Source organism: Gorilla gorilla, chromosome 1 (genome assembly GCF_029281585.2).
Source record: "Gorilla gorilla gorilla isolate KB3781 chromosome 1, NHGRI_mGorGor1-v2.1_pri, whole genome shotgun sequence".
Classification (NCBI taxonomy): Eukaryota; Metazoa; Chordata; class Mammalia; order Primates; family Hominidae; genus Gorilla; species Gorilla gorilla.
In genome coordinates, this window is record NC_073224.2 from 45,026,797 (window position 1) to 45,046,127 (window position 19,331).

The 19,331-nt window shown below is 37.0% G+C and overlaps 1 protein-coding gene across 10 annotated transcripts in view; it reads left to right on the top strand.

Annotated features, from left to right (window-relative positions):
* LPGAT1 (lysophosphatidylglycerol acyltransferase 1) overlaps positions 1-19,331 on the top strand; it is an 88,228-nt gene that overhangs the window by 42,376 nt on the left and 26,521 nt on the right. For 6 of the 10 annotated variants that reach the window (XM_055370837.2, XM_055370858.2, XM_055370869.2 and 3 more), the window contains 4 exons: positions 1,638-1,733; positions 5,849-6,122; positions 10,135-10,191; positions 10,292-10,418. In XM_055370837.2, the coding sequence (XP_055226812.1) occupies positions 1,638-1,733; positions 5,849-6,122; positions 10,135-10,191; positions 10,292-10,418 (554 nt within the window). The remainder of the gene's footprint in view (positions 1-1,637; positions 1,734-5,848; positions 6,123-10,134; positions 10,192-10,291; positions 10,419-19,331) is intronic. The other 4 variants (XM_019030310.4, XM_063708770.1, XM_055370873.2 and 1 more) reach the window with 1 other exon arrangement.

Here is a 19,331-nt window from a genome sequence, read left to right on the forward strand (position 1 = left end):
TTAAAACCCAGAAGTCAATAAATTACAACTACACTTCATAATGTGTCTAAAGCTAAAATGCTTTATAGGTTGAATCCACTGCTTTTTGTTTGTTTTGGGGACACTGTTCAACAAATTTCATTTAGTCCAAATCTCAGTTTATTTAAACATAGTACTGTAATCATCATTGCAAAGCAAAACAAGATGGGATGCTGGTGATTATCTTACTCTATATTAATTGATTGAGGAATCAGTTCTTCCTTTACTAGGCATACATCTTCATTTTTAAAAAAAGATTTAATATTGTAAAGCTGATGGAGTAGGAGTTGTGTAGCTGGAAAACTAAGGCAGAAGCTGTAATATTATATCATCTGTGGGCTTTTATAATGCTTTTATAAAAGCACATGGATATGTTTTTTATGTGTTTATATGTTTTATATGTGTTTATATGTTTTATATGTGTTTTAGTTTTTTCCATATGTGTAGGTTCACATCAATTGGTTCTTGGAGATAATGTTTACATCTACTGTTCCCCTGGGAAACCAAAGTAGAGCTTATTGCATTCTTGACTGAGGTTGTAGCTTTCACTTTAGTTAAGGCTTATAACAAGGAATGCTATTTCCTCAGCAGGAAAGAACAATTAACCGATTCATTAATTAGATCCGGTTTGTACTTTTAATTTTTTTTTTTTTTTTTAAATAGTCTCTCTCTGTCACCCAGGCTGGAGTGCAGCGGCTCGATCTTGGCTCACTGCAACCTCTGCCTCCCGGGTTCAAGCAATTCTCCTGCCTCAACCTCCCGAGTAGCTGGGATTACAGGCACGCACCACCATGCCTGGCTAATTTTTTTATTTTAGTAGAGACGGGGTTTCACCATTTTGGCCAGGCTGGTCTTAAACTCCTGACCTCAAGTGATCCACCTGCCTCTGCCTCCCAAAGTGCTGGGATTACAGGCGTGAGCCACTGTGCCTGGCCTGTAGTTTTAATTTTTAAATTTGCATGAAAGAAAGTCTTCTGCCCTCAATATAGGTATTGATATCCACTCTTATCAGCTGTGGATAATATTTTTTTGTTTAAGGACTGAGGCACTACAAATATTTTTATCCTGGCAAAGACCATGATTTTGCATAAACTAATAAATATTCTTCATAATAGAATATGTAAATCATTCTATTATATTAATTTTTAAATGTTTTATTTGGGACACTACCTTTTTATACTTTGCCATGAAGCTACACTCAGATTTTATAAAGCCACAGTGAATGTTCATTAAATATATAGTCTTGTTTGATAACTTAACCATTTTATTATATTGTTTCAAAATAATTTTGCAAGTTATGTAAGAATTATCAGAGACTTTGGGGTAGAACAAATTTGAAATCATTAAGTCCAAATTTAAGAAGTTAATTGAGTTTCATTTTTTATATAGTGATATATGTACCTGTGACTTAGGATTCGAAGACTTGGAATCAAGACCTGTAATTTTTCATGTAGGCACTATTAGTAACTGTGCTTTGTTTGTAGAAATAGAGTTAGACTTAAGATATTTTGGTTAATTAAAAGTATGCTTGGATGATTATATTTAAAGCTTGGAGACTCGGCTCAACTATAGTCAGGTTTCTTCTATCCAATATTATTTCTTGCTTTTAAATATTTTAGGTTGTTGCTCAGATGATGTGGTTGATGGATCATATTTTTAAGTACACAAACTTTGGAATTGTTTCTCTAGTTCATGGAGACTTCTTTATAAGACAGGTAAGTAATGAGCACTTTTTCCCCACAGTGATAGCCTGGTCAAATTGATTCTTGATTATAAAAAGAGGTATAACAAAACCAATTATAATAGGCAGGGCTGCTTCTAACCAGTCTCAGGGAGCTTTTTTTTTTTTTTTTTTTTTTTTTTGAGACAGAGTCTTGCTCTGTCACCCAGGCTAGCGTACATTGGCACCATCTCGGCTCACTGTAACCTCCACTTCCTGGGTTCAAGTGATTCTCATGCCTCAGCCTCTGGAGTAGCTGGGACTATAGGCATGCCACTATGCCCAGCTAATTTTTGTATTTTTAGTAGAGATGGGGTTTCACTGTGTTGTTTAGGGTCTCGAACTCCTGACCACAAGTGATCCACCCACCTGGCCTCCCAGAGTGCTGGGATTACAAGTGTGAGCCACTGGCCACTGTGCCAGGCTCAGGGAGCTCTTTCTCTGAATCTTTGTTCCCTAACCATTTATTTCAATCTAAATCTGAGTATGGATAAGTATTAAAATACTTAAAATGCAAATTTTCTAATCTCTACTCTTCTCCCATTTAGAAGGTACATTTTTAGTTTAGTAAACATTCCCCACTATTCAGTTTCTTAGCTATGTGAATTGGGCAAATTATTTAAATCCTCAAGTTTCTTGTTTTCCAAACTTGAATAATATGTAGTATCCCCCACAATGGTTGTTGTGGGGATTAAATGAAGTAATACCTATAAAGCACTCAGAACAGTGCCTACTACCTTCATCATCATTTTTATCTTGATTACTACTATTGTATCACTTTTATTTACAAGGCATTGTTGTATAATATAGTAGATATCTGAATTACTAGTAGGCAGATTATTAAATAAATTAATAAATATTAATGTAATAATAATAATGGGAGATGTTTTGGGAATTCATAGTAGGAAAAATAAGTATATCAGTTTTATGTGAATCCAGAAAAACTTCAGACGAGAAGATGAGATTTGGCACAAGTTTTAAAGAATAGGTATGGATTTGATGGAGGAAGGTGAATTGGGAAGTCCCAAGCATTAGGAATAGTTTAGTGTAGGAAGAAGAATGATAGCCTCTTATCAGCACTACATTATTTTCTTGACTTGTTACTAGTATTATATGCTTTATTTTCACCAGAATGGATAACTGAAATATGGTATGTACGAGCTTTTATGCATGACAATACCACAGTTATTTGGTGTTTACATATTTAACAACCTGGATTGTGCCGTGCTTTGCACATAATTATTACTTAATGAATAATTGGTGAATCTAATTAAGCCTTTTCCAAGAACCACAAATTCAGAAATAAGCTGGAATTGAGTAGAAAAACTTCTAAGTTCTGTGAAAATAAGTGTCACAAAACACATGTACTTTACTCCAGACAGTTTTATGTACTGGACATTATATCATTTCATTTTGGAAACACCCTTTGTTCTTCTGAGCAGAGAAACAAATATAAGCATACCCTGGAACCACAAGAAGTGGCAATGGGGAGTGAACACAAGGTCAAGACAAAATAAACTGATCAGGACAACTTAACAAAGATCCTAGTGTAATAGCTCAGAGAAGGCAGCGGAACCAACAATTAGAAAGCTTAGCAGTCTCAGGGATCTGAAAAGCTAGCTGAGCACCTTACCTCATTTCCAGCTTTAGGAAATAATTGAATTTATAGTGTAGTGTAACAGTTGATTCTAATGATGATCATCAGGCATCAAGAAGAGGGGCTGGGCTCGGTGGCTCATGCCTGTAATCCCAGCACTTTGGGAGGCCGAGGTGGACAGATTGCTTGAGGCCAGGAGTTCGAGGCCAGCCTGGCCAACACGGTGAAGCCATGTTTCTACTAAAGATACAAAAATTAGCTGGGCATGGTAGCATGAACCTGTAGTCCCAGCTACTTGGGAGGCTGAGGCAGGAGAATCGCTTGAACCTGGGAGGCAGAGGTTGCAGTGCGCCGAGATTGCGTCACTGCACTCCAGCCTGGGTGACACAGCAAGATTCCATCTCAAAAAAAAAAAAGAGGCTAAATTATACTAGATTATCGGTGTACTTTTAGATAAAAGTTGAAAATTAGGTACTCCAAAATATTTTCTTGTGATTACTATGTGAAGTTTTGCATACATAAAGATTATATTTCGAAGTTTCTGGAAAGTTTACAAATTTATTTCTAAAGAGCAACGTGTTTTTCCCTGATAGATTAGTAATAAAAATCTATAACATGAGGGGAAGGAAGGGAAAAAGCATTAATGTTTAAAAGAAAAATTCTCTTGAGACTTTGCTACTAGACCATTTTGACAAGCTTTTCCAAGAATAGTAAAAATATTTTACGTATAATCTTGAGAACTTAATAGCTATCTTAATCATAATCAGTTCACTTCAGCAAACTGACTAACAAAATGTCTTACATGTTTTGCATTTGGGATACATTTGATCTAAAGACTGAAAGCATACTAATTATTTTGAGGAATTTCTGTAATTTTGTTGGCTGGAAAATATTGGCAAACTGATCACACTGAAAGAAAGAACCGGCTGGGCGCGGTGGCTCACGCCTGTAATCCCAGTACTTTGGGAGGCCAAGGGGGGCAGATCACAAGGTCAGGAGATCGAGACCATCCTGGCTAACACGGTGAAACCCCATCTCTACTAAAAACAAAAAAAATTAGCCGGGTGTGGTGGCAGGCGCGTGTAGTCCCAGCTACTCGGGAGGCTGAGGCAGGAGAATGGCGTGAACCCGGGAGGCAGAGCTTGCAGTGACCCGAGATCGCACCACTGCACTCCAGCCTGGGCAACACAGCGAGACTCTGTCTCAAAAAAAAAAAAAAAAGAAAGAACCTTTGTGATATTTAGTTGTAAGCTTTGGGCCTTCCTACAAATTTTTCTGGATTCTTCTTTTTAGACTTCAGGTCATCTTCTTTTCTCTCTTTCCCTCTCAACTAAGATACAGTCCATTAGAATGTCTTTTTTAGCTTTACTTTCACATTTTTCCTGAATGTAACTACTTATTATCAATACAATATAATTGAATCTCATCAAATTCCCTTGCGTGGAATACTGCAAGTCTTCTAACTTATCTCCTGTGGTCTTTTGGTCACAGGAACCAGCAGATTTTCTTTTTTTTTTTTTTTTTGAGACAGGGTCTCACTCTATCACCCAGGCTGGAGTACAGTAGTACCATCAGGGCTCACTGCATCCTCGAACTTGTGGGCACAAGTGATCCTCCTGCCTCAGCCTCCTGAGTAGCTGGGACCACTAAATGTGCCATCGCACCTGGCTAATTTTTGTATTTTTTGTATAGACGGGGTTTCACCATGTTGCCCAGGCTGGTCAGATTTTTTTAAACAGAAATAAGATTATAACACTTCCTTGTTCAAAACTATCCAAAGATGTCCCCTCCAAAACTACTTACCATGCATAAGGCTTTTCTCATTTGGTCTCCACCTCCCTCTGCAGCTTTCATTTCCTACCCCTGACTTCCTTGTTTATCACACTTCAGCCACACTGGCCTTGGTGCTGTTCTTTGAACATGCCATACTCGTTCCCACCAAATGACCTTTGTCCTTTTTGTTTTGTCACCTGGAATATTATGGCTTGCATCTTCACATGACTTATTCCCTCACATTATCAGTTCTGCTCAAATGTCACCTCCTCATAACAGCTTTCTCTGACCCTCTTGACCCTTTCTATCCTTTTACTGTTTTCTTCCTAACACATATTACTAGTTGAATTTGCACTCCACATTTACCATCTTCCCAAACTAGAATGTAAGCTCCGTGAAAGTCTCTTTATTTCCTCCTCTATGTCTAGTGCCTAGGACAATGCGTGGCACATAGCAGGCACTCAGTAAGTAGTCACTGAATTGATGAATGACTGCACTTTCAAGGGCAATCAGAACAATTTCCTTTTCCTTCAGAAAGAAAGGTTTATTTATATAAATGCTAATAACTTCTCTCTTTTTACCCCTGTGGTCAAAAAGGGCAGTAAGTTGGGGTGGGGTGGGGGAATCACTATTCTATTCTGTGATTGGATTTTAATTTAGAAGCTGTAATTTCTGTTTAATTTTATGGCATTTTAATTTTGGATATACCTGTACTTATTACATGTGTGTGTACCTTCTAGGGAAGATCTTATCGTGACCAACAGCTGCTGCTTCTCAAGAAGCACTTAGAAAATAATTACAGGAGCAGAGATCGAAAATGGATTGTTTTGTTTCCAGAAGGGGGCTTCCTCAGGAAGAGGCGAGAAACAAGTCAGGCATTTGCCAAGAAAAATAACTTGCCATTTCTTACAAATGTTACTCTGCCAAGGTCTGGGGCAACAAAAATTATTTTGAATGCACTTGTAGCACAACAGAAAAATGGAAGTCCAGCAGGAGGAGATGCTAAAGAATTAGGTATGATGGTTTTTAGCATTTTTTACCTTGTTGGAGTTAAAGGATTTTCTGGAGTTACAGAAGATGATCATTGTTCTTTTTTATATTTATAATTTTTGTTAAAAATAATACTCAGGGAGAAGATGAAACTGTAATTTTTAAAAAATGTTTCCATTTACAAAAGTAGTCCATGCTTATAATAATTTACTCAAATAATACAGAAATGCATAAAGTCAAAGATATCTTTCTCCTGTCCTACTTATATGGAGCCATTCCCACCGCTGCAGTAAACATTCTTATAAACATCTTTACATATTGGTGGAACTATTTCTGTAGTACGGATTCCTAGAAGTGGAATTGCTAGGCTAAAAGATACAACTATAGAAATAACATGTTTGAAAAACTAATCTTTTCATTTATCAAATAATACATATTTTCATTTATCAAATTGAGAAAGCTTTTTGGTTTTCTGGGGGGTTTTTTGTTGTTGTTTTTGTTTTTTTTCTGGGTTTTCTTGGGAGACAGTCTTGCTCTGTTGTCCAGGCTGGAGTGCAGTGATACGATCATAGCTCACCGTAGTCTTGAATTCCTGGGCTCAAGCGATCTTCCCACCTCAACCTCCTGAGTAGCTGGGGTTGTAGGCACATGCCACCATGCCTGGCTAATTCTTTAGTTGTTTTGTAGAGATGGGGTCTCACTGTGTTGACCAGACTAGTGTCAGACCCCTAACCTGAAGTGATACTCCTGCCTTGGCCTCCCAGAGTGCTGGGAGTATTAGGTGTAAGCCACCATGTCCAGCCTTGTTTGTTTTTAATGCAGAGAACTAATTTAATGCAATTTGATAGTATTAAGAGCATTAAGTGTTAATAAATGACTCAGTTATTCCACTGCAAATATTTATCAAAAGGAAATAATCTGAAATGCAGGCAAAGAAGTTTATTACACATTATTTATAATAGCCAATTATTTATAATAGCCAAAAAATTGGAATTAGCCGGAAGTGAGAATGGATTAGTAATTATCAAATATCCATACAACGGAATACAACACAGCTGTTACAAATGATGTTTATGGAGTGTTTGTATTGGCTTGGAAAAATGTTTGTGCTCTTATGTTAATAGGGTGGACAAACATACAACTCTTATGAAAACAATTTGAATTCAAGTCTGTAAACAACAAGGCAGTAGGAAATGCATGAAAGGAAAGACACCAAAATGTTAGCAGTGATTGCTTTTCTGAGTTGTAACATTATGTATTATTTTTCTCTATTAATGCTTTTCTGAATTTTCCATTTTTAAAAATAATGTGTATGTATTACCTTCTCACCAGGAAAAAGCAAATCATTCTCAAAGATGCAACTATCTTGCAGATAGTCTGGTAAATTACAAAGTTTTGCCGAAGATATTTGTGCCCATAGCATGGAGACTGTTTTGAACAAGTTATCTAAGATACTACTGTGAAAGTTTGATTATAAGTTAGAAAGCTGAAAGGCATTCACTAGGCCTGTTTCCTTTGCAGTATTTTGCTATTTGTTTTCATATTCTTTAAATAAAATAAAATAAGAGTTGAAATGATTGGCCCTCAGAAACAATGTGTTTTTAAGTGGCAATCAGGACCAGACGTAGAAATAATGTCTGTGATTTAACTCAGATTTAACTGAGTTTTCCTTTTATTTGTTTTTCCCAAGCAGCTGCTTGGCAGTCAGCTCTCAATCTTTCATCATATATTAAAAAGACAAATTGAAAGAGTCTTTTAATAGAAAAGGAAAGTTCAGAATAGTTTCACTACTGGAGAGACACTGTGGCAATGGCAGCCGAGCCAAAGCTTGAAGGCAAATGTCTTCCAAACAGGATTAGTTGCACTAATAAAGACTGCTGTTTTAAAATGGTTCCACCCAGTCAATATCCTGTAGTGGTCTAGATCTCAAATGTAGGGGCAGTTGTTATACTGATTGCATAATAGTGGTTGTTTTCTTTTAGAGAGAACTAGTTTATAACTAAAGCAGAGTAGTTTATTTTTTAATCCTACCTGAAAGCTTTTCATTCTACCTGTTTAGAAGACAAATTATAAGTGTACTTGAAAACTGGTTTTACCTATATTATTTTCTTTTCCATATGTTGGTATTTTGCATTTTATTTTCTATTGTGTTTATATTCACTAGCATTTTATTCCATGTATACGCAAACCATGCCTTTGTGTTTAATATGTGATGCATACTTATATACCAAAATTAAGTTCTGTCTGATTAAAAGGATTAGTTTTTTTGTTATCACATGATTTAACAGATATTAAACTGAATTTTGGTGTTTTTTCTCATCATTTAATTATAAAAATTTTCAAACATACATAAGAGTTGAAAGAATTTTGCAGTGGATATCTGTGAGCTGACTAACTAGATTATCTCTTCATCCTTCTATCTATCCATTAATCCATCTTGGTTGTTTCATTTTTTAATGTGTCTAAAAATAAACTTCATTAGTATACTTTACTCCTAAACATTTCAGCATGTATATCATTGGTAGCTTGGTAAAGTGTGTTTCTTTACATAAACTCCATTCATTTAGCAATATGTTATTTAAAAATTAATTTTTTACTTGTTTTACAAGTATATTTTTCTCCTTCACAATGTTATTCTAAAATCTTTACAGAATTTAAGGCCAGTTTTAAATTATTTGACATACAAAAGTAATATATCGTTGATTCCTAATGCACATTTGAACTTATGCTTGAAAATGAGTTTTCTTTTTTTAGGGATTTCTTACATACTTCAAATAAAGAATGGACCATTATACTCTAAAGTCTGGCCATCAGTATCCTCTGTGATGTTTCCCCTCTCAGTTCTCGCTCACCTTTGTACCCCATGCTGGGATAAAACCAGTGTGCAAAGGATCAAACTTAGCAGAACTTACCATCCCCTCTCTACAACAGTAGTCACCAGTTGTACCTTCCAAAGGGCAGGAAGCTTTATTGCTTTCTGTGTATATAACTCTTGCTAAAACTGAGGGAGATATTTTGCTTTATTTATTTATTTATTATTTTTTATGTATTTTATTTTTTTGAGATGGAGTTTCACTCTTGTTGCCCAGGCTGGAGTGCAATGGTGCGGTCTCAGCTCACTACAACCTCCACCTCCTGGGTTCAAGCGATTCTCCTGCCTCAGCCTCCCGAGTAGGTGGGATTACAAGCGTGCACTACCATGCCTGGCTAATTTTGTATTTTTAGTAGAGATGGGGTTTCTCCATGTTGGTTAGACTGGTCTCGAACTTCCTACCTCAGGTGATCTGCCCGCCTCGGCCTCCCAAAGTGCTGGGATTACAGGCGTGAGCCACTGCACCCGGCCAATTTTTTATGTTTGTTTATTTATTTATTTATTTTGAGACGGAGTTTTGCTCTTGTGGCCAGGCTGGAGTGCAATGATGGCGATCTTGGCTCATTGCAACCTCCACCTCCTGGGTTCAAGCGATTGCCCTGCCTCAGCCTCCCAAACAGCTGGGACTACAGGCATGCACCACCATACCCAGCTAATTTTTTGTATTTTTAGTAGAGATGGGGTTTCACCATGCTGGCCAGGCCAGTCTTGAATTCCTGACCTCAGGTGATCCGCCCACCTCTGCCTTCCAAAGTTCTGGGATTATAGGCGTGAGCTACTGCACCCAGCCTGCTTTGTCTTAAACAAGAGCAGCAACAAAATGTGTACATAAAGAATGCTTAATTTTGTTGCCATGTTCCAATATTTATTAATGCCCATCCTCAGTATCATAAGTCTTGGTGTTTATATTATATTATATATTATATTATATTTAGTGAATGATTTTGTTTTGTTTCGAAGTCTGTTTTTTGTTTCTGTGATGTGAGTTTAGCTTCTGACCTTTTCATAGGTTAGTTTTTTATAGGAATGTTAAATATAAATTAGACCTTCATAGTGCATAATTGTATCAGATACTTGAATGGTGCATGTCCAGTAGATAATAGTGTTCTTTGTTTCGAGGTTCATCCGTTCTATAACATAAGTAATGCTTAATTTCTTCTGAAGAGCATTATAGAACAGGAGCACCAAAGTTCATCCTTAGAATTTTTCTTAAAGCAAAAGGTATAGTGATATATCTTACACTGGTCAAGTAATCTATGTTATTTGCTGCAGATAATATAAAAGTTGATTTAATTTTAAGTCTTTTTTTCTTTGTTCTCAGACAGCAAATCAAAAGGCCTCCAGTGGATAATAGATACAACGATAGCTTATCCCAAAGCTGAACCTATAGATATTCAAACCTGGATCCTTGGATACAGGAAACCAACAGTCACACATGTACATTACAGGTAAGAATTCTATATTAGTACTCAGTATATATCCAACAATACTACCTCAGGACAGTATGAATGTCTTAATATTTAGTTTTTAATCACACAGTAGAAATAGTTGGCTCAAGTTCATTCTTATGCTGCATTTTTAATATTAAAATATCATTTGAAGTAGGTATTTCGCTCAGTTATAAAGATCTCTAAAAGTGATATTCTAGAGGCACTATGATTATTTGGTTGCCTGACACTTTTGAGTAAAAGTTAACTCAAAGGGCAAACATCAAGGATAAATATATACTCACTTGGGTTAAGAAGGTATGTATTAATAGAGATATTACAGAAGAGGGGTCCTGATCCAGACCCCAAGAGAAGGTTCTTGGATCTTGAGCAAGAAAGAATTCAGGGCGAGTCTGTAAAGTGAAAGCAAGTTTATTAGGAAAGTAAAGGAATAAAAGAATGGCCACTCCATAGACAGAACAGCCCTGGGGGCTGCTGGTTGCCCATTTTTATGGTTCTTTCTTGATGATATGCTAAATAATGGGTGGATTATTCATGCCTTTCCTTTTTTTTTTTTTTTTTTTTTTTGGAGACAAAGTCTCAGTCTGTGGCCCAGGCTGGAGTGCAGTGGCGCCGCTCACTGCAAGCTCCGCCTCCCGGGTTCACGCCATTCTCCTGCCTCAGCCTCCCGAGTAGCTGGGACTACAGGCGCCCGCCACCACGCCCGGCTAATTTTTTGTATTTTTAGTAGAGACGGGGTTTCACTGTGTTCGCCAGGATGGTCTCGATCTCCTGACCTCGTGATCCGCCTGCCTCGGCCTCCCAAAGTGCTGGGATTACAGGCGTGAGCCACCGCGCCCAGCCTCGTGCCTTTCCTTTTTAGACTATACAGGGTAACTTCCTGATGTTGCCATGGTATTTGTAAACTGTGATGGCGCTGGTGGGAGCATAGCAGTGAGGATGACCAAAGGTCACTCTCGTGGCCATCTTGCTTTTGGTGGTTTTTAGCTGGTTTCTTTACTGCAACCTATTTTATTAGCAAGGTCTTTATGACCTGTACTTTGTGCTGACCTCCTGTCTCATCCTGTGACTTAGAATGCCTTAACTATCTGGGAATGCAGCCGAGTAGGTCTCAGCCTCATTTTACCCAGCCCGTATTCAGGATTGAGTTGCTCTGGTTCACACACCTGTGATAGAAATTGAATTTGTTTTTAAATCATTAATCCACATAAGATTTTCTGAATGATTAAATTGGTAATTTAGCTATGACTTACACTTTTAAATTTTTAACATTTTAATATGTCATTTGCATAAACAACAGTAGCAAAAACATTTATTGACTATCTATGCTAGCTTCTTGTTTTTTTAATGTAGTTTTTTTAAGGAGTTTATATAAATATGACAGGTATTTGTATGAAGCATAGGCTTCATGATAAGGCCTGTTTGGTTTTGATCACTTTATAGGCCTTTTAGCCTTACTATGTTTCCATGTGAAAGACCTCAACCCGTGGCAACTACCAAGGACAAGTGAGGAGATATACTTTTCTTTTCTTCCCAGGATTTAATCAAGATTAGTGTCTAACCAATATTAGAGGAGAGGTAGTACCTGTGTTCAGAAATGGAGAGCAAATGAAAACAGCAAGAAAGAACAGAGGTATCCTGGTGTCAGGATAGTACTGTGGTTTTGCAAGAAACTTGTGAGAGGGGATTTGGGCCATGTCTTTAGCAGCTCCCAGGAATAGTGTCTATCAACTGTAGAGTGACTTCTCGTATATTGTTTTTGGCCATCAGGACACCAAGGGGCGTAGGGAAAGAAAGAATGGTTTTAATTCAGACTTTTCGTTCATTTGGTTATATTTTAAAAATTTTAAACAAGGACAAGGTGTTTCAATAAAAGTTTTTAAATGCAGCATTAGAAATCACATTATATATACAAATGTTAATAATATAAATAATTGGGATTAGATCCCTTTCTCGTGTAATGTGAGGAGGTTGGCAAGAAAAACTGGGTAGTATCAACTGCTTAAAGTGGGGAGTGGGTGCCCAAAGTGTAGGAAAAGGTTGTCTGGAAACTATAAAGTTCACTAAAAAATTGTAGTTTTGTTTTGTGTTGGCTTCCTTATCTTCACCTATGGGGAGATTTGAAAAACTATTCATGAAGGTTTTTTTTTTTTTCTGCAGTTAAGCGTAATTTCTCCAGAACTCTAGAACTATTAAGCCATATGGTACCAGCCAATTTCGTTTCACATCGATGTAGAAAGGATTTGTTTTCATCTTAGCAGACTTAAAAAGATAAATAAATAAAGCAGCCCTCATTCTTGAGAATTTAACTGAAGTGATCACTTAGTGATTTTGGTATATAGCTGGGCAAGTCAGTACTGTTGCTAGTTTGTTTTTTTTTGAGGCACAGCTTCACTCTGTCGCCCAGGCTAGAGTGCAGTGGGCACTGCAACCTCCACCTCCTGGGTTCAAGCAATTCTTCTGCCTCAGCCTCCCGAGTAGCTGGGATTACAGGCACATGCCACCATGCCTGGCTAATTTTTGTATTATTAGTAGAGGCTGGGTTTCACCATGTTGGCCAGGCTGGTCTCGAACTCCTGACCTCAAGTGATCTGCCAGCCTCGGCCTTCCAAAGTGCTTTAGCCATGCGCCTGGCCTGTTGCTAGTTTTTTAGTGTAATCTTGGGAAATGTGACATACGACAGTCAGAAAGTAGTTAATCCATCCTGCTCAGCTTTTATTAGATCCCACTTAAGATATTTCATGTATTTCAATTTCTCCATTTTAAAAGAAATAATGTAGTTGGTAAAATGTTATCTATAGAGCTGACAAGCATGAGAAGCCTAGAGTTCTGTAATTAAAAGAAAAAAAAAGAGCTAACATAGATAAGTCCTAGAACATTAGTACCACTTAAAAGGCAGTTATTATGGATCAAATCAAAACAAATTCATAGGTAGTAGTAATTAAATGAAACACTTTTTTTTTTTTTTTTTGAGATGGCATTTTGCTCTTGTTGCCCAGGCTGGAGTGCAATGGTGTGATCTCGACTCACCGTAACCTCTGCCTCCCAGGTTCAAGCGATTCTCCTGCCTTAGCCTCCTGAGTAGCTGGGATTACAGTAGGCATGCACCACCATGCCCGGCTAATTTTGTATTTTTAGTAGAGATGGAGTTTCTCCATGTTGGTAAGGCTGGTCTCAAACTCCCGACCTCAGGTGATCCGCCCACCTCGGCCTTCCAAAGTGCTGGGATTACAGGCATGAGCCACCGCACCCGGCCATGAAACAATTCTAAGAGAAACTCCCAGTTGAAAGTACAGATTAAGAGAAAGGTTAACAATTCATAAGTATTAAATCTATAATAAGTTTCTATATATTTGAGATACTTTTATTATATTTTAGGTGGATTTCATAGAGGGCAATAACTGTCCTCTCCTACGTAGTACATCTTGGTGTCTGCTGAGAGCCACAAAATGTGGCTCTGGGTGGCTGGGATATTACATTGTTATGCGATAGCATTCCTTACCGTCAGAATTCACTTGGGAAACAATATAGTTAGCATAATTTATTTAACATTAATCAGTGGTTTGTCTATTTATTTATTTGTTTTGAGACAGAGTCTCGCTGTGTCACTCAGGCTGGAATGCAGTGGCGCAATCTCCGCTCACTGCAACCTCTGCCTTGTGGGTTCAAGCAATTCTCCTGCCTCAGCCTCACAAATAGCTGGGTTTACAGGCACCTGCCACCACGCCTGGCTAGATTTTATTTTTCTATAATACATTTACTTTCACTTCTTATAAATTATAGTCCAAGCTACCAAATAAATTCCGCTACCTGTTCTGTACCTCATTGGAACATAATGTGACAAGCAAGTATATGGAGATCTCTGAGCAAAAGTGGCGTTTTCCCACAGAGTAAAACTCCCTTCATACTGTGTTAATAAGTTCTTTAAAAAAAAAAATTATTTAAGTAGAAAAAGAATATCTAGATTGCCAGAATGTGGAGCAGAATGTTTTTCTTGATTCGAAATTTCTGTACTGACACTTAGGAAAAAGCAAAAGAATGTAATAACTTATTTTAAATACTCTGAAACTGTTTATTTCTTCCAATAGCAGTTTTCCCCATTAATTTACCACTCAGGCTTATGTTGGTTTTTAGGATTTCTAGAAGAGATGACATGTTATATATGAAACACCATAAAATACACATTATTTTTATATAAAATACTACTGAAGCACTTAAAATACCACATAGATGAGAAAGTAAACATTGGTGGCAGAGTTGTATACTAGAGCCTGTCTTACAAATAGGTAGTATTGCTGTGTTTCAAAAATTGAACTTTTAGGGCATGCATTTAGAGCATATTCCTCAGAAAATTTGTGGCAAATGGTGATTAAGTGCCCAGGCAACTTTGCTAATGCTGGGACTCTGGTGGCCAGAAGTTGCCCTGACTTTGGCGGATGCATTGTTGTGAGATGCAAATGATGTACAGGTAAAAGAGTCTTTTAGGCTGTGCACGGTGGCTCATGCCTGTAATTCCAGCACTTTGGGAGGCTGAGATGGGCAGATCACTTGAGGCCAGGAGTTCAAGATCAGCCTGACCAACATGGTGAAACCCCGTCTCTACCAAAAATACAAAAATTAGCTAGGTGTGGTGTACTACTCAGGAGTCTGAGACGGGAGAATCTCTTGAACCTGGGAGATGGAAGTTGTGTTGAGCCAAGATTGTGCCACTGTACTCCAGCTTGAGCAACAGATCAAGACTCTGTCTCAAAAAAAAAAAAAAAAAAAAAGACTTTTAAAAAACACAAAGCACTTTGTAAATATAAAGCACCATTATTAAGATATATAAAGAATGATAGATTATTGATGTCTGGTGTTTATAAATAGCATTCTCCATATATTGGATCTCAGCCATTTATTATTTTAAGAGAAAAGATACTTTTTAAAAAATTCATTTCTTACCAATATTATTTATTGTTTAACTAGGTAAATATTTTTATTAGGATGCATACAACTACATTATTGAACTTTTTCAAAAGTAATGCTTATTTTAAAAGAACTAAGACTTACCTAAGGGAAACATCTGAGAGTAAAGAACTTTTTCCTCCTCCTCTGCTCTTTTTATTTCTATCAAACTGGAAGACAGCTTATTCCTGCTAAGCAAGTAGTGGGCACAGTGCACTGCTGTTCAGTGGTTAATAGGAAAATTAAACATGATTAGATTTTAATTACAGGGAGAATATTTATAGGGGTAAAGGCAAAAGTAATGTCTGTCCTTGATATAAATGTCCGTTTCACTTCAATTAGGACAGTGAGTTAGAGAAAACGATCCTTGTGCAGAAGTAGCTTATCTTTTCATGTTTAAAATCTTGAGAAAAGATATAACCATAAGTGTAGTGGCATAGATAGATTACTAAAAGCAGAGGTGTTGTTTTCATGTGTAACTTGATTAGGACTTTGGTTACTTGGGAGAAGGCATTCAAGTATGAACTTTGGGAAATAACTTATTTTAATTTGGGGAGGGGGAATTAATTTGGAAAAGAAATATTAATATTTTTTAAAGATACATATGCTGTCTAGCAAGAGTAAACAAACATTAACATTTTGACATATTTGCTTTAGGGTATTTGTAATTGATAAAAGAAATGATATACCATTTCAAGCCGATCAGATTTGGAAAAATCAAAGATGGTGACTTTGACACCGATATGAGAAAAGGTGATCTCAGATATACTGCTAATGAGATTATAATCTACTGTGACCACTTTGAGAACTAATTGACTATACTTATTAAGGTGAAAATGCACATACTCTGTGATCTAGCAATTTCCATGGCTGGGCACATACATAGCCTACATTAGTTTGCAGAGTATTATTAAAATTACATCTGCACAGTGAGAATTATTGTCAAAGAGATGAGGGAAAAGTTATTTATGAGAAAAATTACCAACACTTAAAAACAGAGAACAATATTTCATAATTTTATGCCTAAACTTGTATGTATTTTTCATTAATATATCATTTTGGTCTTTCCTTCTGCTTTTACCCTTACTCCCTAAGACAACAAAACAGTCATGAGTTTTTATACGTTTTAGGGGCTGTAATTTCAGAAATAGTTATTCCTTCAAAATCTTTTTATTACAGAAAATTTCAGACTTGTAAATGAAATCTCATGTGCACATCACACCCCCTCGACAATTGCCAAATTATGGTCAATGTTATTTCCTCTACGTTATTTTCAGACCCCAGTGGATTATTTTGAAGCAAGCCTCAGACATCATATAATGTCATTTGTAAATATTTCATTGTGTATTCTTTAAAATGTAAAAACATGAAAGACCTGAATATATGGAAAGATACTTGTGTTCACAGAGAGGAAGACTCAATATTATAAAGATGACAGTTCTTCCAGATTAACCTATAAATTTAACGTAATTCCAAACAGAATTCGGGATGGTTTTTCAAGACACTGGACAAAAATTTGGTTCTAAAATTCATTTGAGAGAGTCAAGATAAGTGAATAGCTAAGATAGTTTTGAAGATGAACAAAACAAAGGAGTTCTTCCTACTAGATGTCAAGTTTAGTTACACTAATGTAATTAAAACAGTGTGGTTATAGGAGGAAGTCCACATCAATGGAGAGATTAGAAAGTTCAGGTCTAGATTTATTTGTGAACTCACGTTATGATTGAGTAGCCCTTTCGTATCAATGGAGAAAGGACAAACTATCCAATAAATGGCTTTGGGACTGTTGATTCACAATATGGGAGGAAAAGTTAGAATTTTACTCCATACCGTATACCAAAATAAATTCCCGGTGGATTTTATCTCAACAACAATAATGGGACCCTAAAGTATTTGGGTGGGTGCAATGGCCTGTGCCTGTATTCCTAGCTACTCAGAAGGATCGCTTGAGCCCAGGGGTTTGAGGCTAGGCTGGGCAACATAGTGAAACAGGGTTTCTCTAAAAAAAATATATATATTTCTCCTATATTTGAAGAAAATATAGGAGACTCTTAATGTCTTCAAGTAGGGTACCCCTTCCTTACAAGACCCAGAAATCAGAAGTCATAAGTCATTAAGGAAAAGATAAATATGAGTACATCAAAACTAAAAACTAGGCTGGGCGGCACGGTCGCTCACGCCTGTAATCCCAGCACTTTGGGAGGCCTGAGGCAGGCAGATCCCTTGAGGTCAGGAGTTTGAGACCAGCCTGGCCAATGTGGTGACCCCATCTGTACTAAAACTACAAAAAATTAGCTGGTATGGTGGTGAGCGCCTGTAATCCCAGCTACTCGGGAGGCTGAGGCATGAGAATTGCTTGAACCCAGGAGGTGGAGGTTGCAGTGAGCTGAAATAGCGCCACTGCACTCCAGCCTGGGTGACAGAGTGTGACTCTGTCTCAAAAAAATAAAATAATAAAAATAAGTGAATAAAAATAAAATGTCCAATTTAAAAAAAAATCTAAAAACTAGAGTGTTCAAGAGACACAATAAAGTGTTTGAAGTGCACATAACAAAAATAAGTATTGAGTATACAGTCATGTGTCACTTAATGACAGGGATACCTTCTGAGAAATGTGAAATTAGGTGATTTCATCATTGTACGAACATCATAGGGTGTACTTAGACAAACCTAGATGGTATAACCTACTACACACCTAGGCTATATGGCATAGCCTTTTGCTTCTAGGCTGCAGACCTGTACATCATATCACTGTAGTGAAGACTGTAGGCAATTGGAACACAATGGTAAGTATTTGTGTATCTAAACATAGAAAAGGTACAGTAAAAATACCGTATAAAAGTTTTTTTTGTTTGTTTTGTTTTTTTTGAGATAGTGTCTCTCTCTCTGTTGCTCAGGCTGGAGTGCAGTGGCACAATCTTAGCTTGCTGCAACCTCCACCTCCTGGGCTCAAGTGATTCTCCCACCTCAGCCTCTCGGGTAGCTGGGATTATAGGCATGTGCCACCATGCTCAGGTAATTTTTGTATTTTTAGTAGAGATGGGGCTTTACCATGTTGTCCAAGCTGATCTTGAACTCCTGGGGTCAAGTGATCCACCCACCTTGGCCTCCCAAAGTGCTAGGGTTACAGGTGTGAGCCACGGTGCCCGGGCAGTATAAAAGAGTCTTAAAATGATAACGCCTACTATATATGGAGCTAGTAGGACTGGGAGTTGCTCTGAGTGAGTCAGTGAGTGATGAGTGAATGTGAAGGCCTAGGATATTACCCTATACTACTGTAGACTTTATAAACACTGTACACATAGGCTACACTAAATTTATTTTAAAAATAAAGTAATTGTGCTATGGCATTACAATGACTATGACATCACTAGGCAACAGGAATTTTTCAGCTCCATTATAATCTACAGGAACCATTGTCATATATACAGTCCGTCGTTGACTGAAATGTCATGTGGCACATGACTATGTATGTAAACAGCTCAATGGTTTTTACAAATCAATAATAGTATTTAAAACCCAGAAGAAAAATGTACAAAAGACACAAAGACTTTTCATTGTTTATAGAAATAAAAATATGTGAAAAGATCAGGGAAATGCAAAACAGGGCAAAATACTATTTTTTACTCATCAATATCAAATATTGGTGAGCTTTTAGGGAAATTAACACACACAAATCAATGCAGCCAATCTGAAGAGCAGTTTAGCAATATTTTAAATTATCTATGACATAGCAGTTCTACTTGGGGCTATATATCCTAGAGAAAGACAGGATATTACTGCAAGATATTTTGTAAGAGTAACAAATTAGAAATAATCTAAATGTCCATTAGTAGAGGGATGACTAAATAAAATATTGTGTATTATTTTTTGTTATGAGAGCATTAAAAATATGTATTCTTCAAAGGAATATACTTAACAGATTTTTATTTATGAGTGTTTGACTCCTTCACTAGTATGTCTAATAGT